Source organism: Oreochromis aureus, linkage group 4 (assembly GCF_013358895.1).
Source record: "Oreochromis aureus strain Israel breed Guangdong linkage group 4, ZZ_aureus, whole genome shotgun sequence".
Classification (NCBI taxonomy): Eukaryota; Metazoa; Chordata; class Actinopteri; order Cichliformes; family Cichlidae; genus Oreochromis; species Oreochromis aureus.
In genome coordinates, this window is record NC_052945.1 from 32,538,529 (window position 1) to 32,566,010 (window position 27,482).

The window sequence follows — 27,482 nt, forward strand, 5'->3', positions numbered from 1 at the left end:
TTTATAAGAGAGTGATGCTTCTTTATTGAACGCTCTGTATGTGAGACTTTCCAGTGTTACCTCACCACACAGTAATGGGGACAACACTGAAATAGAGATGAATTGTACCTGACAGCAGGGAAGTTGTAGTGAGGCAGTAACACTGTGTAAACAGACGCTGACATCAAGAGGTGCACACAATAAAAAAACACAACTGAGCAGAAAGCAGTGAGGGAGCTGGGCACTGATAGACAAAAACGTGTTTTTACTTACTGCAGTGCCCTCTAGAGGACAAATGATATTATTTTCTTTTGATAGGTTCCAGAAAGTCCATGAACAAAGTTTGGCATACAAACCAGGAGCGCCTGAGTTAATGTTTAAACTTCCTCTCTCATGCTCACATGTTTTAGAATTATTACCAACATAACACGGTCTTGCTGGGGGAGCGGCCACTGGGGGGGCCAGCAAATTTTACAGAGTGGCCTCCCTACATACATGGAACATTTGTTTGGCAGCTTTTTGTATGCCATATTTCCATGTGCTGCTACAGACTCCAGCTGCAGATAGGGGGAATTCTGCAGTGGCAAACACAGTGTTAGAAGCAGAACTTCCACGTGGGAAAACTAAATTAAATTAAAGCTTTATTTTGTCATAAACATGGTAACTCTCCTAAACAGTTAATCTCACTGGTGATTCTGTACATACGGTGACCACTGAACTCAAAATGAATTCAGTTCTAACAATGCTTCAAGGGCACCACTGCAGCCTCAAAACACAGCTTGAACCTTTAGATGTTAGTGATGTCACTGATGACACATCTATCAACTCTGCTTTGGTTGAAAATGTCCACCAACAGGGAAGACAGGTAACTATTGTATAAAACTAATTTCATGTGTTTCACAGTTTGTTGAAGCTACTTTAAGTTGCTGGAGTTGAATCTGAAAATAATCCAAAGTTGATGACGATGATCTAAGATTTTTATTTGTCCTTGTGAGCGGTAAGAGGAGAGGAGGTGAAGTGTATTTGTGTTGGTGAGGTGAAGGCTGGTTAGCTGCACTGGGAAAAATACAGTATTTACATATGTACAGTTAGGAAAATAACCTCTTGTATCAGCCTGTCTCAGTCTCAGCTTCTTCTTTTTTCACAGCCTTTGTTATATACACTATATTACACACAATAATTCTCTCGACTATACAGCACGTGACTTTTTGTACTGAAGGAAATCTGATTTACGAGGAATTCTGTTCAGTCCGTCCATGTCATCAGCTTTTTATACATCATTAAAAAGAAATGTGTTGGCTTTTTTGCATTTAACATCAAGAACCATGATTTGTCAACACAAGCAGTCCACGCAGCATTGACAAGCAGGTCACCAACAACCCAGAAAGTTCATGGGTTCGAACATTCCCTCTCAGAGCAAAATGCTCTGCTCAAGTTCCTCTATTACTGTTTGCAGATTGTGGAGCCTCAGGTGGAGGGAGTGGAAGGAGAGGAGGGGGAGCGGGGAGCAGGACTCGGGCTGGGAAAATGGACCGGTTTGTGCATCGGACTCGAACGGCAGCTTCCCGATTCTTCTTCCACCTCCCTCCTGGCTCCTCCTCTTCCTTTTCCTCCCCCTGCTCCGTGCCCCTCCAGTCCCTCAGAGTTCTCCAGCATCTCCTGGATGAGAGGAGGCATGGAGCCAGGGATCTCCATTTTCAGTGTGATCACTCGCTCTGCTCCTAAGAGAAAACGTTTCAGAGAGAAGGTCAGCATAACGGCCCTGATGGAATAAAACATCACAGGAGGAATGAATTCTGAAACTTTAAAATTCATTTACTTTTAATTTAGATATTAATGGAGGATAGCGCACTGCTGGGAACCCACCATTACATTTTAGATAAGAAAGATCACGAGTCCAACTGTGGCTCTAACAATGTTTGTTTCAAACACAAGTGGTTAGTATTTGCCAGTTAATGTGTGTGTGTGTGTGTGTGTGTGTGTGTGTGTGTGTGTGTGTGTGTGTGTGTGTGTGTGTCTGTGTGTGTGAATGTGTTACCTTTAACACTGATGCTCCTGAGGTCAGTAATCTTCATCAGTATCTTGGGGAACATGCAGGGTTTGTCAGGCCGTCTCCTCCTCACATAGAGCTACAGACACAGTGATGAACATATTCCTTTATGACGCCCTTTTTCATAACAGTTACTGAAGGCTTGTGTGTTATACACGATAATACCCATGTACAGTGGTCCCTCGTTTATTGTGGGAGTTATGTTCTAAAAATACCCGCAATAGGTGAAATCCGTGAAGTAGTCAGCTTTATTTTTTACAATTATTATAGATGTTTTAAGGCTGTAAAACCCCTCACACTTTCACACCTCTCTCTCTTGTTTAAACACTCAAACGTTCATAAAAATCAAAATAAGCCCAGTATTATAGAATGTAACCAAACCCGCAGGTGCCTTTGACGGTGCAAAATGTTTAGTTGACATTGCCGTTTTTTTTGGGGGGGGGGGAACTTACAAACATACAGTACAGCACTTCACAATCACACTGCTAGAAATCAATGATTTATGTAAATTTGACAAGCTGAACGCATTCTGTACTGTACAGGGGACACGGCACGAGATTGATTGACAATGGTCTACAGTCAGTCAGGACACAGAACACAATGCGCTGTAAAAAAATAAAAATAAATAAATAATGCAAAATTGCACAAAAAAAAAAAATCAGCGAAACAGCGAGGCTGCAAAAGGTGAACCGCGTTATAGCAAGGGAGCACTGTACACGTTTTTAGTGACTTTCCATGGAAAACATATTTTAGCTCTATTTGTGCTTACTTATGTGTCACTACAATTCTACTATAATGCTGCTGCTGGCACATCATCAATGACACTGAGTGATTGACTGGAAAAAGCCCTTCATTTAGCTATACTGCTGATGCCTGCAGGCTCCATGCATCAAGAAAATGTTTTTCAGTGTTTTTTTCTAATGTTGTCGATATATTCTTCAAATACTGGGACATCATTTTGAGACTATATCACCACGTTTAGTTGGAACAATTGAATGAAACTCATATACGCTGTAACACACTGAAGTATTTACACACAACCGATTAATCGTAATGCCCCATTACCCAGGACGGCAAACCAATGTGCACATCATGATAGGCCCGGCCTCTGATTGGTGGGGTTAATGTAGCGTCTTTACTTTCACTGGTAACTGTTGTGGTGATTCGGTGCTATAGAAACACAGCTGAATTGAACTGAAATGAAGTGAACTGAATATAAACAGCATCTCAACATTTTCTTTGATATTCAAACAGGAGCTCCTTTAATGATGCCGGTCAGAGCACTCCTGAGATCAGTGTTTAAGAATGTGCATCAGAAGTTAACCATCAACTGTTTTCTAATCAACACTGACGTACGCTTAAAACTCTCTAAAATACAAATAAACAGCTTTAACCAAAGAAATGCAAATAACAGTTTACACTACGGACAAACCAAGAAAGAAGCACAAAGTCTTCATGGAGTAAAATATTCATCCATAGATGGAATAAGTATTTAAATAAATGGAAAGAATGTTATTTAGGGTTATACAGTAGCATTCAAGTAACTGATTATTTGACTACAACAAGTAAAATCCAGGATTCCTGTCTTGCTCTTAATGACCAATCATTGTTCTCCACTGAAACTAGTTCAACACACGTTCCAACACAAGGGGAAGGAAGCCACCTGATGTTTGATGTCATTAAAGTGGGCAGCTACTAATCTCTATCCTATCAGCTGAACACACTCTCTTCCTCCTCCTCCATCAGTGCGCATCAGTGAGTCACATGCTGCGTGAAGTGGCGTGTGTCCTGATTAACATGAACATGAGCGCCAAATGTCACTTTATTAAGATAACTCCTTTTAAAGCTTTGTGCCTTCAGTAAAGACACACTGTGCTCAGAGCGCAGAGACACAGATACGCACATCTGTTCAACTACACACCGCACAGTTTTGTACGGCAAAGTTTATGCTCAAGAATGGAAGTCGAGTAATAACTTAATGTCTAACCTTCAAAGCTTCGAGCATCGGCTCCTGAAGAATATCCACCTTCTCTGATTCCTCCAGATCCTGACGATCTGTGAAAAACAAATAACAAACACAAAGCATCCCTTCAGTGTTGGCATGTCTCTTTTGTCTTTCCTTACACTCATACTCCTGCGACACACAGTGCAGTACCTCCACAGAGCAGGCAGATGGCACTGAGTAACCCTGTTTCTGCATCGTCCATTTCCAGTGGGAGCAGCTGATTGGCAAAGGCAAACACCAGGTCTGTGAGAGGTCCGAACCCGGCGTTGTGCATCTGGGTACGATTGAGGGTGAGGCCATCTGAGAAGGTCATGGTGTCCTGGTCTGGAGTGTAGCGGGTGCAGATCCTCAGAATCTAGGCAAAGGATTCATTATCTGTTTAGTAACTCTTTGTTATAACAGAGGCCACCGTGTCAGAGGCGTTCAATTTCCATCCGCGAGGTCTGTTTGTGAGAAATCGTTTATTGCAGCTTGCAGGAAATCCTCACCAGTATGTCGAGGCAGGCGGCTTTGAGCAGCGTGATCTGATCAGCGATGGTTAGGGTGGTGAAGCCTGGGAGCTGCTTAGCAAACTCCACTGTCTTAATAATGCATTTGGTAGACAGTTCGCTGAACTTGTCCCAGAGACTCACATCCAGAGCCACGCGATGCTCGGAGCTGTTGCTCTGCAGGATAGAAGAGAAACCAAAGGCAGATTCAATAAAAATCAATTCTCTTTTTATTTTTTATAAGCGCCTTCAGTTTTTCAACTCACATACGCTCGTCTGTGTGTGTGTGTGTGTGTGTGTGTGTGTGTGTGTGTATGAGTACCGTGGTGTATTTTCCCAGCTGACAGAGGGAGGGAAATGTATCCTGATGGGCCCGGCGAACTCGTTCGATCATCTGCTCCGTGTCTGCTGACAGGACGTAGATCTCTGTGTCAGGCTGCTTCTTCTCTTCCTTCTTCTTCTTTGTTCGGTCATTTCGCACCACTTGAAATGGAAATGAAGATGAGAGGATTTAGCTGAGAACATTCAGTCCCATGAAGAATCTGCGATCCACCATAAGACCTCGGACATCTGAAATACTTGCTCATTTAATATAAGAATGAAGCCTGCAGCCACTTCACTTAGCACATGTACTGAAAACAACTAGCCTGGAGGCTGTTTCACAAATTAGCCCTAAAAGTCCAAAAGTATTCAGTTTGTTTTTATTTGCAGAATGACTCAAAACTCAGTGACTCATGTCTCAAACTGCAGCTTGCAGTTAACACCACTCTCTTTTTTAACATGAAGCAAAATCTGCCAAACAGCATCTGTTCCAGACCAGGCTATGGGAAAGTTTTCCTCTTCGTGAAATAAATGAGTATAATCACATCTATTACATTCATACTAACTTCATTCTTGGTTCACACGCTGTGTATTATGAAAGGACGTGAAAAAGCAGACAGCATAGACATGCAGGAGCACTAAAGCTTTCAGGCCCATGTTGTAACTAGGAACAACCACCAGAGGGAGACAAACAACAAGGTTAGAATACAGTACCGAGGTCCAGAAGTCAGGAAGAGTCTTTCCCCATTAACACAACCTCCCCTGTACCCTGTGTAAGTGCTTCCTATCTAACATTCACGTAAGTCTGATATGCAGGGATTGAAGCACCGACCTTCTGATTAGTAGCTGACCGGCTCTACCTCCTGAGCCACAGCCACCCCAAAGAGTAAAACTGCAAGACCTCTAAGCAACTTAAAGCATTCGCCTGCTTACGAAGCTCGCCTTCTTCCACACACCCACAAAAATCAACCTGCGCCAGTACTCACGCTCTTTAGACATGCCCACATCCAGGCACTTCTGCAGCCGACAAGACTGACACCGGTTCCTCGTCACTTTGTTGATGACACAGACTTTGTCCCGGTGGCACGTGTACACCATGTTCTTCTGGATGCTCCTCCGAAAGAAACCCTGACAGAGAGAAACAGACGTTCAGAAACAGGGTAACAGAAAGCGCTGTGAGCCTGTGCAGGAGCTGGAAGTGGAATGAAAACTGCAGAATTATTTCAACTGGATCAAGTGTAATCCTGAAGAGACTCATTCAGCTGATGGGCTGCTGGGCGGAGGTCTAACAGAACATGAGTCTGACCACAAGCACATCAAAGCACGCACACACACACACACACACACACACACACACACACACACACACACACACACACAGCAATATCAAAGCAGACACTAATTGCACAGACAGATCCTTTGTGTGTCTCTACAGGATTAGATGAAGCCAAGAGGCTTAGAGATCCTCGGGTGGCATAAAGGTCGTGACCTCTTTGCTGACACTTTCTGCAAATACTCTGAGGTCTCTTGCTCTATATGCTGCCATTTCAAGTCGGCTTTCAAACTGTAGCTGAAGTTTTATGGTCCAGAAGGGGCATTCTGGCTTAGTGTGCGTGTTTTCCAAACTCAAGTGCTTATGTTTCGCTGCCTACCTTGCAGCCTTCGCAGGCGCTGACTCCATAATGGTATCCTGATGATTTGTCCTGGCAGACAAAGCAGGGTTTGTAGATACGAGGTGGTGGAGGAGGTGAGGGAGGACTGGGGACAAGCAGGTCCTCCCCTGAGCTCGTGCTCTCAGTCTCTATAGCTGCAAGAGAGATTTACATGCAATCAGGCTACAATTTACAAAGAGCAAATAATCCTCATTTATGTCATCCTGGAACTCCGCCTGTTTGAAAGGAGACTTTACTTTAACCTTCAAGTGACTGAGTGGAGTCATTCATGACGCACGTACATTTATTAGTGCCGATGTTGCCTTTTTTTGGACTGATTCTTATTCTTATATAGCGCTTTTCTACTCTACTGGAGTACTCAAAGCGCTCTATACAACACACCTCATTCACCCATACCCATGTAAATGGGTGATTTACACAAGCACTCTATGCTTTGTCAGTGCTTTAACTAACATACACATTCATACGCATTCATACTCTGATGGATGCATCAGAGAGCAAGTGGGGGATCTTGCCCAAGGATATTTGGTATGCAGACTGGGGGAGCCAGGAATCAAACCCCCAACCTTCCGATCAGCAGATGACCTGCTCTACCTCCTGAGCTACAGCCACCCCGTCCATCATCAATCAATGTTTTTCATCCATCAATATTACTTGTCTGGGTTCAGATCACAGGGGCACCAGTCTTAGCTGAGCAGCCCAAACTTCCCTCTCCCTTGTCACCTTTTCCAGCTCATCCAGGGCTGGGGGGACACTGAGTAGTTCTGGCCAAGATAAATACTCCCTCCAGCGGGTCCTGCGTCTGATCCGGGACCTCCTCCCAGTAGGTTCTGCTCGGAAAACCTCACCTACAAGGTGTCCAAAAGGCATCCTAGTCAGACGCCTAATTCAACTCAACCGGCTTCCTCTCGAATGACCGAGCTCCTCACGCTATCTCTAAGGGAGAGCACAACCACCCTTTGAAGGAAACGCTCTCATTCTCTCGCGGATTCCCCAAAGCTCATGACCATAAACTACTCACCTGGGATAGTAACTCATCCCTCACCTGGTTTCTTTTTGGACATTTAAAAACATATAATCAAGTACAATCAGGCTATGAATGTAAGTGAGGAGGAGATATCACCGAAGTACTCGCTCGTTAAAGGAGGGGTTAAAGGAAATGGTTAAAAAAAAAAGCTCAGGCAGGAAATAATATTTTATTTCAATGTGACAACATTGTGCATGCCGTGAAGATTTACAAGGGTAAGTTCCTTCAGGTATTGACTATCACTGTACTCTTGCACTGTAATGTTGTTGTAGCTGCCACTTTATGGAAACTAGTTTCTATATCAGCATGGGTATTACCGAAAACGTTCTGAAAACATCATGATAGATTTTGAGGTACATTCCTCACCCCTAAATGTGAGATAGTGACAGGCCATGGGTAGCTGGTTGGTGTGGGCGAACAAATAACAGAAAAAACAATATGGATATTTATATATTTATATTTAAGAAGGCTTCTGAGATGATGTTAGCCGAGCAAACTCACAGTAATCAGCTCAATCATCAAACCATCCAGCACCGGACACACTTGGCCCGACAAAGCTGGATCACTAACTCACATGAGCCTGCTGATCAGAATTGCTAGTTTGTTAGCAGTAAGTGCTGCTCTGCTCCTGAGTCTCTGTCAAAGCTGAAGCCTTGTTTTTGTTCAAAGGTAAACTTCAACAGTGATTTACTTTGGAGGTCTCGGCCCTTCAGATTAACAAACCCTACTCCCTCTCCCACTTTGCCTCCTCTGACCTAACACATTCTCTCTCTCTCTCTCTCCCTCTCACACACACACACACACACCTACACACACACACGCACCTCCACCCTCCCCCTTTAGTAGCCATACCAGACATTCCTCTATGGAGGAGATTCAACTCCCCTCTACTCTGCTGTGCTGTTTACACAGAGAGAAACGAAGAGATCCTCCTCCTCTGCCGCATCATACCATTCCTCCATCTTCTCCTCACTTCATCTTTCCTCTATTTGCCTTTGCTCTCTTCTCACTGACACTCTAGCCAGCAGTTCCCTGAAGCACCGTCTGACCTCTTTTAAACTTCTCACTCAGACCCCCCCTCGCCATGCGTTCCCTCCCCTCTGCTTACCAAGTGCCTCTTTCTCGGTTTTCATCTTTGTGTTTGTTAATCTCTTCCTATTGCTTTCCACTTCTGCTTCAGTGTGTCGGACATGACGGCCACAGGCAGCAGTGCATCCACACACACACACACACACACACACACACACACACACACTGCAGCGCTGGAGCTGTGGCTACAAACGAGGGCAAAGGTCTTTACTGTATAAGCGAGTAAGAGGGCATCTCCAAAGACGGGTCTCCAACTTGATTTAGGAACAGATGCTAGTGTTTTGATCAATTTTGAGCACATCTACAGTAATTCATTTGAAATAATTCTACAAAAAATCAAACAAATAATAAGACAAAGATTTAAGTAAAGAGATCTTTTTATGTCACAGTGTTTTTGGGGGTGGATTTAAATTTAACAAATAAACTTATTAAACATATTAAAGACTTTTCATTTCCTGAAATCAAAACTTTAGGAATTTTGGAACCAACAACTGGAGACAGCTGCTGTAAATGTTGGGCCAAGTTTCTCAAGAGGGGAAACTTCAGCATCTGGTGACCTCCATGGTTCCTGTCTTCACACACTTACTGACCGCAAAGGATTTTTAGCTCATTTTTACAAGTAATACTCCCAATAATTACAACTAATCACAGTTTTTCCAGTCCTTTTAAGCGTGTGACTATAGGAGGCTTATAAAAAGCTGAGAGGAAACTTGGACCCAGTACCTTCATGCAGTGAGGTAACCACTGCGTCATTTTGCCACCCATGTGCAAAAACTCAAGAGAACTCTTTCTAAAGACCCGATTGTATCAAACACTCTCAAGTTACTCAATAAAGAGCAGTGAAATGAGTTTTTCCTATCAGGCACATTGTTTGGGGATATGCGTGACTAGGCCGGCCAGACGTCGAAAAGCTGCTGCCCTCACCCTCAGAGCTGTGGGTGCAAAGTAAGCTGTGCTAACCAGCAAACCTGCACAGCTTTGATGTAGAAAATGAACAGCAGAATGTACGTGTCACAGAGAGCTGAAGAATAACCACTCGACCAGAGAGCAACCACATTCTGCACCAGCATGTGGACTTTAACCTACATGAAGACTGCTGCTGCCAGCGTTAGCCACACACGGCAATCTGATCTGACATCTCGCATGCAATTTCTCACCAAGTGCCTTGTTTCATTTCATAAACACTTTTTTCTTTTTAGGAAACTCTGCACAACTGAGTCAATGACAGGTGCAGAGAAGAAAATATATAGTAGCACCTCCACAGACTGTCCTGCTTACCATAATATTTTATTCAGTTACAACGTTTCAGTCTGTGTGATCTTCGTCAGTGTTTCATAAACACTTTAAATATGATGTATTTAATAAGAAATGTGAATAAAGGCTTAAAATGGCATTTTTATATACATACAGTGTATGTGCACATCTTTGAATTTGCTCAAATTTGATTGTTCTGTTCTGTGACTTTTTGACTTTTTAGTATCCATCCATTCGATGCTAAAATGACCTGCAAAACACAATCAGGTGCCCCTCTCAAGTTTGTTCGGTTTATCAGCCCTTTAGTTAGTGATCACCTCTTCTGTTTCTTATCAGGACCTTCTGGGTAAGTTTTTCCAACCTGAACGTCAGCTTTACTGTCCCGATGCAGAACAGAGGCACACAATGAAATGCTTTTGTAGCCGCACTGTGCACACGTATGAAATAAAACTTTATCCAAAAGTTAGTTTAACACCTGCAGCTACATTGTAAAGCCTGTATTAATTTGAGCCTTGAGGTTTACTCAGGTCAACACATGGTTAAACCCTTCAGAGTCTGGTGTGCTCAGCCAATCTGTGTCCTGGGGTCAGCTTAGCTCACAACCAGCAGCGGCAGCATGAAATGTTAGCCATTGCTGGGCAGAGCCGTTTAACCAATCTGATGTAAAATATTGTTAAATGGGAGCCCCAGGCAGTCATAGCATGGCACCAGCAAGCCTCTGCTGAATAGAGAGTGTGGTCTGCCAGCTTAGAGACCAGAAACACAGAGAGACGGTAACCAGGAAGTTCTTAAACTTAACTTTCATAGAATCTTTATTACTTTTGAAGCATTTTCTGGGTTAGCCACTTGGTCACTAGCTCGTTTCACCTCTAATCGAGCAGTATGGATGAAATTCCCCCATCATCTTGTTCCATATCACAATGATAATGAGCTGTACTGAAAAGCTCATTGCAGCTGGAATCAGCAGTGACGTGGCTTACACCAGCGATCCCAAACCCCCGGGCTACGGACCGGTACCGGTCTGTGAGTCATTTGGTACCGAGCTGCAAGAGTTGAGGCTTGGTGTGAAATTTACGTTTTTCAGGGTTTTTAAGCATTACCTCAGTTTCACTGGGTCTTTTCCTGTGTTGTAGCTGGGTGTCTTATTTTGAAAGAAATTTTTACGTGTTACTATAGCGACCAGAGCGCATTAAGGGGCAGAGAGGAGGATGTTACTCTAAATGTTGTTGGAACATTTCAGGAGGACGCTGCTAACCACAGTTTTGGTCTTGGTTGTATCATTTCATTTTGTTGTATTTATCCACGACACCTTAAAGGCCGGTCCGTGAAATTATTGAATAAAATTGTCTGACCGGTCCGTGGTGCAAAAAAGGTTGGGGACCGCTGGCTTATACGTTTGTCTAACAAGTGAACGCTCCCTGGTTTGATTCCTGAATGAGAGACAAACCCATCGGGGGCTCCTTCAGGAAGGCATCAACCAAACATGCAGAACTACCTGCTGTAAGGCAGCAGCTGAAAGTATTACATTAAATGGGATGAGGATGTTCATCTTTGGCTTATTACATTGTGTAAAAATGATAAAATCAAGTTATTTCATAACTATCAACAATCCTGTAAATCCAGTATTGCCAAAAAGCAGTGACTACACAATGATGTGCTCACTCTGACCTAATAACATAACGCAACCACAAGGACAGCTTGTATTACACACACTTGCCACACTGAACTATAAAGGCCTTACGGTTGAATTTTATGCGTAAAATTAATATTTCATAGTTTGTTAAACAGATTTTTTGCTGCATTTCTTTATTTTTTTAATGTAAATAATAGACCAACAGACAGACTGACCAATCAGAACACTGCATTTGGCAACAAGTGCGGCACGCTCAGCGGTACTGAACATATCCTGGTCAATTGGATCTCTGATATGATCTCGGTGGCTCCTCAAATGTGGCCCCAACTCTGCCAACAAGAGCTCAAACTGTCCCACTGACATCCTGAAATATGTACGGAGGCTTGCATAGTGCACTACTTTCAGACGTAACAGCACTAACAGCTTCTTCTCTGCTTGCTCTGTGAATGAACTCTTGCTCCACTGTCTTGTACTGCAGCTGGCAGCAATAGTCCTGGTTCTGCTCTGCAGCCTCTGGTAGCTGTGGCAGCACATCAACCAGTTCTCCACCTTCTGCAGATCCAGGTTAGAGTGACCCAGCTCACAGTAGTTCTCCAGAGCGGAACAAGGACTTCTGTCTCCAGGTGCAGTCCAAGGTGATTAAGCTCAACTATGTCCTTCAAAAGATCCTCTCCAAGGATCCAGCTGTGGATCGCCACAACAGAAACTTAGCCCACTGAGTTGGCAGTTAAAATTTTCTCAGAAAAACAAAAAATAGAAATAAATGAATAAATGAAAGCTTATCTAGTTTACATTTTTAAAACTTACTCAACAGTTTGCAATGACTAAATTTCAGCAAGTGACAATCTTTCAGCATGAAATGCAATCAAGGTATTTGGAAACTATACAAGTCAAAGTTTCTACCGCCAACATTTTGGCCTCGATTGTATTCACAGCCGGCTCCAAAGCACTGACCTTCAGGCTTAAAAATGCAGAGTCCAAAATCAGTAGCCATGTCCATCTTTGATATACAGTCATGAGTGATAATTAGCATGAATATGAAACAACAACAAAGTGTTTGTTTGATTAATCCTCTGTCGTCCTTCCATAAGAATCTGATCTGTGGCTGGTTTACATTTCATTCTTTCTCATGCATCCAGTGATGAGACCAGGACATGAAGATGTGAACAATAAGTAGGTTTCCACAACTACTCTTTAACATTTGTATGATAGGACAAACACCGACACACAGAAATACAAAAAACACCTTCTTTCTTTTTTCTTTTTTTTTTTTTGTTACACACTTCGGTTAAACTTGGCCAGCATACCCTCGCATTCCCAGACAAACTGTGAATTTGACTCTGTGTGTGTGTGTGTGTGTGTGTGTGTGTGTGTGTGTGTGTGTGTGTATCACTGTCTCCAACATCCAACAGACAGAAAGAGAGGTCATCCAGTGCAGAGAAATGATGACTGGGCAGCTGACACAGGAAAGAAAGAGTTAGATAGAAGGAGGAATAAAGGGAGGGAGAGATGTAGGTCACTTCCCAATTGTCAGTGAGTCATTGCTCTGGATCACACCTAACAAACATTCAAGAAGAGGGACACACACACACACACACACACACACACACACACACACACACACACACACACACACACACACACACACACACACACAGCTTCTGTGTTGTTGCTGAATGTGTGTGCCTGGGTTTGTGTATAGCCTTTGGCCTTTGAACTTGTTTGACACTCTTCATTCCAGTCACGCAAAGACACACGCACACATGTGCATGCGCGCACACACACACACAGAGGGCAACCGTCCCCATCTTTACAGCCTGGATTTACGAGCGCTCCTCTCTTGCTCCTATATGCCTCCCCTCTCCTCTCACCAGCTGACCAGAGTCCACTTTGCACCTTCCCTCTTTATTGCTTTTACTCAGTTGTGCAAGCTGTGAGATCACTGCAGCATCACCACAGGGTTACAGTCTGACTCTCAGGCTTAGTGCTTCAGCCATGTCACAGTGGGGTGGGGCAACACTGTCGAATCATATCAATGAAGTTATGTATTTATATATTTTCGTGTTAGTCCTGTGACACATGCACAGCCCATCCCAAGTGAATCCGACCTTTAGCAGGCCATAACAACCCTCCCACAACTGGGATGCACCAGTTGTGAAATTCTGGGTAAATAACAGTGTTTAGATAGGAGATACCGAGATTTTTTTTCTAGGTGTTGTTATTTACTTGCCACTCTGTTTCATTAGCTGACCCATTTGCGGTCAATATTCGGCCAACAGCTGATGTCTCTACAGAGTTTGTTTTTTGTCCCCCTTTTTGTACCAGGGAGGAAGTGAAAGCAGCAGCGCTATTAATATCAAACATCACTGAACATTTAGCCAGTGCAAAATGGAGGTGACACAACAGATGAATACTGGCCACTGTAAATCACATCTTATTCCCTGAGTTCAGTCAGCAGGGCACATAAGATATTCTGCATACATATCGTACCTCTGCAAAGCATCAAAGTGTCTGGATGGTAAATTTATGCACCTTAAAAGGTAAGGAGCAAAGATTATTCCACAACTGAAGCCAAACAGTGCGCCATCACCTCCCCTGGTTACTTTTTAAAGCACAATTCTTTTGTATTTGTTACAGAAACATTTAAAATTTGAAGACTAGAGTGTGTCTACCTTAAATAATGAAAGCCGTTATAAATGTTAGATATATATTGTGCATGTGTGTGTGTGTGTGTGTGTGTGTGTGTGTTGTGTGTGTGTGTGTTAGGGCTGCCACAAACGATTATTTTGATAGTCGACTAGTCACCGATTATTTTTGCGATTAGTCGACTAATCAGATCATGCATCCATTGGACGTAAAATGTACAGCTTATTGCACCAGCATGCGTCTGCTCTTATATAACTATCATTAGCTTACAGCTTGAAGTGTTTAAGGTATGTGCTAACTAAAAATAAAGACAAGATGATAGTTTATTACACTTTTAATGAAATTTGCAGATTGTTTCAGTGAAGTTTAATAAACGCAGCCGTCTGCTCCTTGCTATCTAAAATATAACAGGACACTGGAGTATATTCTCGAGCATCTCACACTTCTGATAATCAGTTGTCTGCTTGACGTTTATTCATCTGTGCAAAAACTATAACTTTATTTCTCAGCCAAACCAATTTACTCAGGAACAAATAAAATACTAAAAAAAAGCCAAACAATAACATTTTAAGTTATCTAAGTGACTTATATTACATGTTTAACCTGAGTAGCGAAAGACGGTGGTCAGCTTGAAAACGATTTGCGGGAGTCCGGTGTTCTCACCGACTCTAATGAGCCTAGAAACCCGGCTCGCTATCGAGCTGGTGGGTAACAGACGTCTCCGAAAACATCGGAGCGCTTTTGAAAATATGTGGTGTCTTGATAGACTGAGCAGATATTTGAGGTTTACACAGCTATATTTTCACCTGAAAATATGTTAAACGTTTATTTTGTGACCCAGAAAGAATAATAAGAGTAATATTAAAACTAACTAGCTGCCGCCATTGTTGACAACTGCGCTGGGTCGCGCTATGAATTCTGGGACACAGTTTCTTCTTCTTGGGGTTTAACGGCAGCTGGCATCCTTGTACATGCAGTGCTGCCATCTTCTGTTTCAGTCCGTTATTACACTCTTAAATACTACTACTTATTCCTGCGTCTTTTGGGATCTTACAAAGCTTCAAACGACGACGCGTCGATTATTAAATTAGTCGTCGACGATTTTAATAGTCGACGTAATCGTGACTAGTCGACTAATCGTGGCAGCCCTAGTGTGTGTGTGTATATATACACTATATATATATATATATATATATATATATATATATATATATATATATATATATATATATACACACACATACATACATATATATATACATACACATATGTATACATATACATATATATATATGTATATGTATACATATACATATACATATATATATACATGTATACATATATATATATATATATATATATATATATATATATATATATATATATATATATATATATATATATATATATATATATATATATATATATATATATATATATATATATATATATATATATATATATATATATATATATATATATATATATATATATATATATATATATATATATATATATATATATATATATATATATATATATATATATATATATATATATATGTATATATATATATATATATATATATATATATATATATATATACAGGGTGGGCCATTTATATGGATACACCGTAATAAAATGGGAATGGTTGGTGATATTAAAGTCCTGTTTGTGGCACATTAGTATATGTGAGGGGGCAAACTCCTCGAGATGGGTGGTGACCATGGTGGCCATTTAGAAGTCGGTCATCTTGGATACAACTTGTGTTTTTCCAATAGGAAGAGGGCCATGTGACACATCAAACTTATTGGTAATGTCACAAGAAAAACAATGGTGTGCTTGGTTTCAACGTAACTTTATTCTTTCATGAGTTATTTACATGTTTCTGACCACTTATAAAATGTGTTCAATGTGCTGCCCATTGTATTGGATTGTCAATGCAACCCTCTTCTCCCACTCTTCACACACTGATAGCAACACCATGAGGAGAAATGCCAGCACAGGCATCCAGTATCCGTAGTTTCAGGTGCTGCACATCTCGTATCTTCACACCATAGACAATTGCCTTCAGATGACCCCAAAGATAAAAGTCTAAGGGGTCAGATCGGGAGACATTGGGGCCATTCAACTGGCCCACGACGACCAATCCACTTTCCAGGAAACTGTTCATCTAGGAATGCTCGGACCTGGCACCCATAATGTGGTGGTGCACCATCTTGCTGGAAAAACTCCGGGAACGTGCCAGCTTCAGTGCATAAAGAGGGAAACACATCATCATGTAGCAATTTCAAATATCCAGTGGCCTTGAGGTTTCCATTGATGAAGAATGGACCCACTATCGTTGTACCCCATATACCACACCAAACCATCACTCTTGTTGTTCCAACAGTCTTGGAAGGATCCATCCAATGTGGGTTAGTGTCAGACCAATAGCGGTGGTTTTGTTTGTTAACTTCACCATTCACATAAAAGTTTGCCTCATCACTGAACAAAATCTTCTGCATGAACAGAGGGTCCTGTTCCAATTTTTGTTTTGCTCATTCTGCAAATTCTGTGCGCCGATCTGGGTCATCCTCGTTGAGATGCTGCAGTAGCTGGAGTTTGTAAGGGTGCCATTTGTGAGTAGCTAATATCCGCCGAAGGGATGTTCGACTAATGCCACTCTCCAGTGACATGCGGCGAGTGCTACGCTGTGGGCTCTTGCTGAATGAAGCTAGGACAGCCACTGATGTTTCTTCATTAGTGACAGTTTTCTTGCGTCCACATTTTGGCAAATCCAACACTGAACCAGTTTCACGAAACTTAGCAAGCAGTTTGCTAACTGTAGCATGGGAGATGGGTGGTCTCGTAGGGTGTCTTGCATTGAAATCTGCTGCAATGACCCGGTTACTGCGTTCACCAGATATCAACACAATTTTGATCGGCTCCTCACGTGTTAACCTCTTCAACATGTCAATGGCTGTGAACAAAGAGAAACTTGTAAATAACTCATGAAAGAATAAAGTTATGTTGAAACCAAGCACACCATTGTTTTTCTTGTGACATTACCAATAAGTTTGATGTGTCACATGGCCCTCTTCCTATTGGAAAAACACAAGTTGTATCCAAGATGACCGACTTCTAAATGGCCACCATGGTCACCACCCATCTCGAGGAGTTTGCCCCCTCACATATACTAATGTGCCACAAACAGGACTTTAATATCACCAACCATTCCCATTTTATAAACACCCAGCGCGCCCCTGTGGGCGGTTTATCCTTCAAGCTCGGGTCCTCTACCAGAGGCCTTGGAGCTTGAGGGTCCTGCGCAGTATCTTAGCTGTTCCCAGGACTGCGCTCTTCTGGACAGAGATCTCCGATGTTGTTCCCGGGATCTGCTGGAGCCACTCGCCTAGCTTGGGAGTCACTGCACCTAGTGCTCCGATTACCACGGGGACCACCGTTACCTTCACCCTCCACATCCTCTCGAGCTCTTCTCTGAGCCCTTGGTATTTCTCCAGCTTCTCGTGTTCCTTCTTCCTGATGTTGCTGTCATTCGGAACCGCTACATCGATCACTACAGCCGTCTTCTTCTGTTTGTCTACCACCACTATGTCCGGTTGGTTAGCCACCACCATTTTGTCCGTCTGCATCTGGAAGTCCCACAGGATCTTAGCTCGGTCATTCTCCATCACCCCTGGGGGCATCTCCCATTTTGACCTCGGGACTTCCAGGTTATACTCGGCACAGATGTTCCTGTACACTATGCCGGCCACTTGGTTATGGCGTTCCATGTATGCCTTGCCTGCTAGCATCTTGCACCCTGCTGTTATGTGCTGGATTGTCTCTGGGGCATCTTTACACAGCCTGCACCTGGGGTCTTGCCTGGTGTGATAGACCCCAGCCTCTATGGATCTTGTACTCAGAGCTTGTTCTTGTGCTGCCATGATTAGTGCCTCTGTGCTGTCTTTCAGTCCAGCTTTGTCCAGCCACTGGTAGGATTGCTGGATATCAGCCACCTCCTCTATCTGCCGGTGGTACATACCGTGCAGGGGCCTGTCCTTCCATGGTGATTTCTTCGCCTTCCTCCTCTTTCTTGGGTTTCTGCTGCCTGAGGTATTCACTGAGCACGCTGTCAGTTGGGGCCATCTTCGTGATGTATTCGTGGATGTTTCTTGTCTCATCCTGGACTGTGGTGCTGACACTCACCAGTCCCCGGCCCCCTTCCTTCCGCTTAGCGTACAGCCTCAGGGTGCTGGACTTGGGGTGAAACCCTCCATGCATGGTAAGGAGCTTTCTTGTCTTTATGTCAGTGGCTTCTATCTCCTCCTTTGGCCAGCCTATTACCCCAGCAGGGTACCTGATCACGGGCAGGGCGTAGGTGTTGATGGCCCCGGATCTTGTTCTTACCGTTCAGCTGATTCCTCAGGACTTGCCTGACCCTCTGCAGGTACTTGGTGGTTGCAGCTTTCCTAGTGGCCTCTTCATGGTTCCCATTCGCTTGCGGGATCCCCAGGTACTTGTAACTGTCCTCTATGTCTGCAATGTTGCCTTCTGGTAGTTCAATCCCCTCAGTTCTGACTACCTTCCCTCTCTTTGTTACCATCCGACTACACTTCTCCAGTCCGAATGACATTCCAATGTCATTGCTGTATATCCTGGTAGTGTGTATCAGTGAATCGATGTCTCGTTCTCTCCTGGCATACAGCTTGATGTCATCCATGTACAGGAGGTGGCTGACAACCGCTCTGTTCCGTAGTCGGTATCCGTAGCCAGTCTTGTTAATGATCTCACTGAGGGGGTTCAGGCCTATGCAGAACAGCAGTGGGGACAGAGCATCTCCTTGGTAGATCCCGCACTTGATGGGCTTGGAGTTGGCCTCTAGTGTTGTACGCCACATCCCCATTGAGTTCCTGATGAAGGCTCTTAGGGTCCTGTTGATCTTGTACAATTCTAGGCATTCCAGTATCCAGCTGTGGGGCATTGAGTCATAGGCCTTCTTGTAATCAATCCAGGCAGTGCACAGGTTGGTCAGTCTGGTCTTGCAGTCTCGGCTGACTGTTCTGTCTACCAGTAGCTGGTGTTTTGCGCCTCTGGTATTCTTGCCAATCCCTTTCTGTGCCCGCTCATGTATTGACCCATGTGCCTGTTCATCTTAGCCGATATGATGCCTGACAGGAGCTTCCATGTAGTACTGAGGCAGGTTATTGGTCGGTAGTTGGATGGGACCGGTCCCTTCTTGGGGTCCTTGGGGATCAGGACCGTCCGACCTTTGGTTAGCCATTCCGGGTGTCTCTCGTTAACTAGCAGCTGGTTCATTTGTGCTGCCAGACGCTCGTGGAGTGCAGTCAGCTTCTTCAGCCAGTAGGCGTGAACCATGTCGGGGCCTGGTGCTGTCCAACTCTTCATACTAGAGACCCTTTCTTGGATGTCTGCCACTGTGATGGTTACTGGACCCTGTTCAGGGAGGTCGCTATGGTCTGCCCTCAGATCCACTAGCCACTGAGCATTGCCGTTATGGGTTGCGTCCTTCTCCCATATGCTCTTCCAGTATTGCTCCGTCTCCAGCCTTGGTGGTGCTGTTCTGTTATTGTTCCCTTGCCACTGAGAGTACACCTTTGCTGGTTCTGTGGAGAACAGCTGGTTTATTCTCCTGCCTTCTATCTCTCTGGTGTACCTCCTCAAGCGGCTGGCCAAGGCTGTGAGTCTTTGCTTGGCAGTTTCCAAAGCCTCAGGTATGGACAGCTTGCTGTATTTCTTATGCACCTTCTTTGTCGGGCCTTTCTATCTTTCAGGTCAGTTCCTCTCGCACTCAACGATCCTTCTCCTATCGCACTTGGGGCTATGTACCCAATCTCGGGTGGGGGTGATGATATCTCCCCCCTGACCTGGCGTCCTGACTCCTCCTTGCCGTAGCATTTATGTTGTACCTCGTCAATCTCTAGCTGTGATAGCAGTCCCTTCTTTCGAATGTTGGAACACTGAGCTACTAGTTGTTTCGCCGTCATTGTGGATGTTGGGTATCGAAGAATCCATAGGTCCCTCATCCTATTTATGTAACCCCTTCCGCCAGGGTTACTTGCGTAGTAGCATTCCAACAACGCCCTGTTTTCGTCTCTTGCCCACCGATGCCTTCTTGTTCCAGTAGCCCACTTGTCGTCAGGGTGCCCTGGTTCCTCAACACCTGATGCGGACCTTGTTGATCCGGGCGACGTCCGAGCCGGCATGCCTTCATATTTATCTGTCTCGCTCATGTCTGCGGTAGGCTCACTTAGCATAGGGGGTCTAGCCTTAGGACCCGAGGAGCCTCGTGGAGTAATACATACTGTGCTTCAACGTAATATTACCGTATTCTATGTATAAGGACCATAAATGGCACCTGTCCAGAGACATGGTTACGAAGTGGATTTCAAACTCCAGGCTGTCAGTCACGCAGTAGAAGTTGGGAACAGAGCAGCTGTGAAATCTGTCTGTTATTATGCTCAGCGTCTTTTAGTTTACATTTTGACTGCACAATTGTAAGCTCTTTGTTATGCACAAAACAACATAGTTTTCTTTTATTTATAGAGCATCATTATTTAATAAATGCTCATAATTTATTTTTGAGTAGTTTTTTTCATGTACGTCTATGCTGTATGTTAATAAAAGTGCCTGTGTGACATCTGGGACACAGCTTTGACTAAGAACTCTCTTTTTGTTCTTACTTTATGGCTTTAAAAAATATCGAGATATATATCTTATATCGCCATCCAGCTACAAAATATCGAGATATGAATTTTGGGTCATATCGCCCAGCTCTAGTGTGAAGTGTCATCTCCAACAGCATCCATGATCCTGCCACTTAAAATAAACATCCTGAACTCTATGGCGCAGTCTGATGATGACAGCCCAGCAGTGAGAGATGTAAAAAAAAACATCAGGGAGGACCTGGAGCAGAGATACGCTGATCCTGACCTTCAGAATTACCTACACAAGTGCACAGCTTTAGATCCTCGATTCAAGTCCCTGCGACACTTGGATGATGTCACTCAGCTGAGAGTCTATGGAGCACTCACCAAAGAGCTTGTCCTGAGCATTGAACAAGTAGGCATTCTTTTTTTATTTTTGAAATTTTATTTTGCTACTGCTTGATTTATAAATATTATTTAAACAAATACAATTAACAGTTTGGTTGTTTATATTTCCTCAGGACCAAGCCGCAGGCACCACAGAAACTGCGACCTCCACAGAGACTCAAGCAGCAAACTCTTCAGATTCACCATCAGCATCTCCCCCAGAGAAAAAGTCGGCCATGAAGGAGTTGTTTGGAGAACTGTTCATGGCACAGGAGCCAAGGACCAGGTCTGCAGCCGAAGTGGCAGAGGAGGAAATTAACTTGTACAGGTTAGCAGACTGCATTCCCACAGATGGTAACCCACTGAGATGGTGGAAGGAACATCACAGCTTGTACCTTCATCTTTCCAAGTTGGCACAGTGCTACTTGGTTGTACCTGGAACCTCTGTCCCAAGTGAGAGGGTGTTTTCCACAGCAGGTGACATTGTCACAGCAAGCAGATCTGTACTGTCAGCAGAACATGTGGACATCCTAATTTTTCTGAAGAAGAACATGGAAATTGAGTAAACTATGTTTTGGTTTGTATTTAACAGGACCTTTTATTTAAATTATTTATGCTGTATATGCAGCTAAGTGCTAGCACTCCAGAAGAGTGTTAGGGGAGGTCCATTAAAGAGTGATTCATTTTATGGGTACCTGATTTGTTATATATGCTACTGAGAATATACCCCAGAAGAAGGGTATAGAATAGCTTTAATTTGTATTTATTTTATTTATCTTTTATTCCTTACATGGTGCTTCTTTTTTTTTTTTGCACAACAGAAAATATGTGAAGTATAGCTTTACCAGATTTAAGTTTTCATGTGTTTTCTGTACACCATAGAACATGGTTCTAAAAAAATTTTCATGTCAGGGATTGGGTGTGTTTGTTTTATATTCTGCCAAGAATAGAAAATACAGTCAGGGATTCCCAAACAATGCAGAACTGTATGGTGTTGATACCTTGTTTATAGAACATTTCAAAAATTTAAAAATATATTTAAGAAGGCATTTCTGTGCAATACATATTTTTATTTAACTTGTTTTTGTTGTATATGCAGCTAAGTGCTAGCACTCCAGAAGATGAGTGTGAGGTGAGGTCCATCAGAGAGTGGTTCATTTTATGGGGACCTGATATGTTCAATATGCTCCTGAGAATTTACCCCAGAAGAAGGGTATAACATAGCTTTTATTCTGGAAAAGGACATTTGTCTGTAATAAACTAGTTTCCAAACTCTTTTATTCTTGTATTATTTTGGTGTTTCAGCAACATTTAATTTAAAAACTGTATTTTTGAATTAAAAGAAATATTTATAATCTTAATAAATTACAAATTAAAAAAGGCATGAACATTTTTTTGTATCGAAAAAATATCGAACCGTGACACCAAAGTAGGGCTGCTCAATTAATCAAATTTTAATCTCGATTACGATCTGGGTTTTCAACGATCATTAAAAATGACTGAGCCGATTATTAGCACCTCCCTCGTGCTTTACTCTCGCGCTGCTCCGTGTGGCAAATCGAGCGCACCTCTCTGCGTTTCGAACATGCGTCACAACAATTAAGAGGACCCGAGGGAAGCTCGGAAAGCTAAGCAGAAGTTATTTGGAGAGGAGAGGATAATGGCTGCTGAAGAAAGAATGCCGTTGGTTGAAAAGAGAGGTAAAACGACTTCAGTGGTAGGAAACCAGTGTTCCCTGTAAGCTGCGCACGTGCGCAATGCGCACTGCTGGCACGGTCTCTGCAAGACAGAAAATCTGCGTTGCGCACAAAAAAAAATCTAACTTGAATTGAAATTAAAATTAAAACTTTAACAATTCTGTTTTGCAGTGTTAGTCAGTGACTGGCTGCTCCTGTATGGGATTAGAACGATGCCACCTTATCCTATAGTCCAGCCAATAATGCGATTCACATTCGTATATACGCAGCCAATCAACGTCGTTGACAGCCTATGACAGCGTCCTTATGTGCCGACACCGGTGTTTTAGCTAGCAAAGCGGCGTGGCTGATGTGGAGTGAAGCCACGTTAATGACAACATGTACAACCATTGGAGATGTGAGCAGGACAGACGGAACAATTGACGGAAAAAGTGTGGACTTTATACCAGGTTTTAAATTGTGTTGATAGGCCACGTAAAACCAGAGTTATGATAAAATATTTGCAATGTTTGGTTTTCTTCCTGAATACTATCGTTGTTTATATTTACTGCATGGAAGAAAGCGGTAAAAGCGGCGTTTTATAAGGAAAAGCGCCGAAAGCACTCTCCACCTGTGAGCAAAAACAAAAACCAAAAACCCACCACCCTTTCCTATTGGTGAAAAAAGTACCGTGTCGACCAATCAAAAAAATGATATGGCAAAGTGGCATCTAGTTGTTAAGAAACGGGGAAGTTTTAGGAGTGTGGCGATGTTCTGAGATGTGAGAGATTTGAGACGTTTAGCGCAAATCTTGTGTAGTTAGTGTGTAGTTAGTGTGTAGTGTAGTCAATAGTTTTGTTGTGTGTGTCAGAACAATGAGGCGGCTGCTGAATGTTACAGGTGTTACAGGAGTGATACAGCTCCTGTTGTCAGGCCTGCAGGCATCAGGCTGGTGTTCTCCTTTATCTCATAGTGGACAGAAATTATTTTTTGGAGTGGCACAAATAATTTGTGTGGCATCAGATTTGATGCAGAACAGCTGATTGTTCTGTAAATAGTTTGAAATGTTTATTTAAAAACGCCTTGGCTGCATTAAAAAAAATAAATAGCTGCAAAAAACTTTGTTGTTTGCCAAACTGAGTTACTTTTTTGAAGTAGTAACTATATAATTAATTGCCCAACATTGCTCATTATATACTGTATTTGGCAGACAGAGAGTTATAGGACTCTCTCCCAGACCACAGACTCATACTCATAATACAAGTCAGAGCTTTATGAAAAAAAAGAAAAGAAAGAAAGTTGTGTTTTCAAAATTGGAGTTCAAGTTATTTTTACTTCCAATAGTGTTAACATACTACACAGGTCATGAACAGGATTTTTCAAATTTTCATTGTAAGTGGGCTAAAGCAGTTAATTAAAAGCAGTCTAACATAAATGTAAATGCTGTAATTTGATTATTTTAATAAACCATGTAACTTGGATGGATTAGATGCTGGCGTGACCACAGTGCACACGTCTGATGTCGCTCACAGTGGTCCAAGGGACCGCTCAGGGAGTTTGTGTGTTCGCTCAGACACATGAAAAATTTGAGGAACATTGGTGGAAACATTATGGGTTCATGGAGTCAGACGTGGATCAAATATTGTGCAGTATTTTGAAGTTCACTAAACATAGATGTTTACATTTTCATTTATTTTTATATTGCAAACATTTGCACTGTAATCAGTATTTGCACACTATTTTATATTATTTTTTGACAATCTTTAAAGCCATTATTCAATACATTGTTATTGTTAAATAAATATCGTCAAATAATCGAGATCTCAATTTCAATGAAAATAATCGTGATTATCATTTTTGCCATAATCGAGCAGCCCTACACCAAAGTATCGAACCGAACCGTCAATTTTGTGTATCGTTGCACCCCTAATATATATATATATATATATACACACATATACACACACATTTACACACACACACACACATACACTGATAGCTTAGGGTGAGAGGCAGGGTACACCCTGGACAGGTCGCTGGTCTGTCACACACACACACAGAGACAATCATGCACACTCACATCTCATACATGTGTGGTTTTAGCATTATGCACCAAAATGACGCTATCATCATGATACTCAAACTCAAATGATAGTCATTATCATAAACTGGAATATTCTTTATCAGTCATTCATATCTTTACAACTCAGACACACCGAGGTTAACTGGCTGATGGCACCATGAACGCAAATATCAGCAGATGTTGGCTTGAAAAACACTTTCATTAGGCAACAAAAAGACGTCACGTAATGATGTCAGTTACCATGGTTTGTCTGTTGTGTCAGATCAATGTAGCAATTTTGTGACAATGGGCTGAAAGACTTTGAATCACTAAAGACTTTTAACTTCTATAACAAAGATTTTGTCCTGGGCTGAAAAGGGAAAAAAACAATATAACCAAAATGAACAAATATTACCAATAAAAGATCTCTAAGGGCCTTAGTTGTTACCGAAAACATTAATCCCAGTTTTATTTTCAACCTGCGTTTGTTTCACAGTTTCAGGTGTGCCCCATAGTTCATTGGTAACTAAATAAATAAATGTACGATCATATGAACACTTTTTAGGATTGTAAGTTTATAATATGGACACTTGCGACAAACCACAATTTTAATCGGTAGATTAAGTGTATTCTTAATTCATAACTCAACGTCTGGTTTACAAAATGTCTGAAAGTGGTGAAAAAGTACTGATCAAAATTAGCTAAAGCCCAAGATGACAGACAGCATGTGTCAATTAGATAAATGTGAAAAAGAGGAAACGCGATGACAAAGTGAAACAGCTGGGACCAGTTTATATGTCTTTATATTTTTGTCCAAACCCTCCTGACACAGAAGCTACTGTAACCAAAAGCTCACAAAAGCTGTAAAGACTTTAAAGCACGTTATTAAGGAGACTAGCTAAGAAAAGCTAAATGGTGTAGCTGTGTCCTCACTTCTCATTCAGCAGGCTAAAAACAAACTGTGTGGCAGCTAGAAGAGGATGCTGGCATGTGTCCCAGCTGGCCTCAGCTAACGGATGTACTCATTCCCTTCAGCTGACAAGAATACTCCAGCATGAGCGCTGGATTATCCTGCACTCCCCTGGTACTTGTTTTAACTCATTTAAGTACTACTACTACAGATCTATGGCCGATGATGTAGCTCTCTGTGTAAAACTCCAACATGACAAATAATCTTTGTTCACTCACAGTGGCTGGATCCGCTCCAGTGCCTGCCGGTCAGCAGAGACCCTCCAAAGGGGCGCTGGAGTCCTCCTACAACGGACAATAGTCCCTTCTCCGGCCCGAGCCCCGGGGGTCTGTGGTAGTAGTCCATGCTTAGAAAAGAGCCCGTGCTTGGGCTGCTGGGACTTGGGCTTAAACCCACAACATCCACGCTTTCGTACATCTCCGAGAGGCGGGAGTCGGGATGTGGTCTCTGTGTGGTAAATAGAGGGAGGGGGGAGATCAAAGCGTCCTGGACGGCAATGAGAGAGAGAGGAGCGGAGGGAAGGAAGAGTTCACATCTTCATAACAGACTGATAGGAGCCAGAGGAGGAGGAGGAGGAGGAGGAGGTGGATTCCCGGTGACCTTTCAGGTTTCGGACAAACGTAGTTAACAGTCAAACTTTGCCGTCTTTTGTGATGTTATTCATTTATTCTTTTGCATTTCCTTCACAAATTAAACATCGCTACAGTCCAAATGCTACAAGTGCTAACAACCCAAGTGCCGTGCTGCTACCTCGAAGCCCTGAAAAGACGAAAAGACTAAAAGCCAGGGGAGAGAAACACTGTCGCTCCAGTCGCCTCTCGCACCGTCACACAGTTGTGTGTCATGTTTTACTTCATAGTGACCTCTGAGTGTAGGCTGCCGCCTGCGTCCGCTGATCCACAGCTCCTATTTTATAAATAGTGGCTAAATATATCGTGTCATACAACTTGCCCCTGAAGCCACCCAGGTGAAGTCTTTTTCACCGACATTGTGCTCTGTAATGTCACAGCCAGTACACTCTGTCCTTAAATCCACGCACGCTGTCAATGAATGTAACCAAAGCCGAAAAGTAAATCGGTCCGGGTCGGTTGGTGCTTCGCTCGCTCCGGTTCAGAGAGTCCACGCATTAAAAGCAAAAATACGTAAAAAACCAAAAAAAGCCCAGAGCCGACACATTAATGCAAATGTGAGCGGTGTGGGACTTTGAAGTTGCCCCTGTATATGCAAAGAGCAGAATATCCAGAGGTGAGGAAGGCTAGAGAGATAATCCCAGGCAGTCAAGAGCGCTGCTTGTTGCTACTAGCTGAGGTCCAGCAGCGGTACACGAGTGTCCTGTGGTAACCCCCACTCTGTACCCGACGGCCTCTCTCTCTCTCTCTCTCTCTCTCTCGCTCTCCTTTCTCTCTTGCTCTCTTTCTGGTTGGGGAGAGACACCAGCTGCGCACGAGCTCCCCCTACTTGTCATGCGCGAGCCTCCAAATAAAACCTACCTGCTTTGTTCAACCGGGAGGAGGGTATGGAGTTAAAGGAAATGATTTTAATCGTGGCTTCTCTTGCCCCCATATAAGGGCT

General features: G+C 42.9%; 1 protein-coding gene across 1 annotated transcript; it reads right to left on the reverse strand.

Moving 5' to 3' along the window:
• Positions 1 to 27,281, reverse strand: rarab (retinoic acid receptor, alpha b). The gene is made up of 9 exons (XM_031745732.2): positions 26,129 to 27,281; positions 6,496 to 6,650; positions 5,830 to 5,971; positions 4,845 to 5,005; positions 4,523 to 4,699; positions 4,185 to 4,389; positions 4,017 to 4,084; positions 2,018 to 2,108; positions 1 to 1,700 (listed from the first exon to the last, which is right to left on the reverse strand). The coding sequence occupies exons 1-9, from the start codon at positions 26,325 to 26,327 to the stop codon at positions 1,447 to 1,449; spliced, it is 1,452 nt and encodes a 483-aa protein (XP_031601592.1). The 5' UTR covers positions 26,328 to 27,281; the 3' UTR covers positions 1 to 1,446.
• Positions 27,282 to 27,482: the final 201 nt, after the last annotated feature.

What these genes read in the sequence shown, in the direction of transcription:
- rarab (XM_031745732.2), bottom strand. Translation starts at nt 26,327, where the DNA reads ATGTACGAAAGCGTGGATGTTGTGGGTTTAAGCCCAAGTCCCAGCAGC. An exon ending in AGCTGGGAAAATACACCACG is followed by an intron (nt 4,700 to 4,844) that starts GTACTCATACAC and finishes TCTATCCTGCAG; the next exon opens with AGCAACAGCTCCGAGCATCG. An exon ending in CATCTGCCTGCTCTGTGGAG is followed by an intron (nt 4,085 to 4,184) that starts GTACTGCACTGT and finishes TGTTTTTCACAG; the next exon opens with ATCGTCAGGATCTGGAGGAA.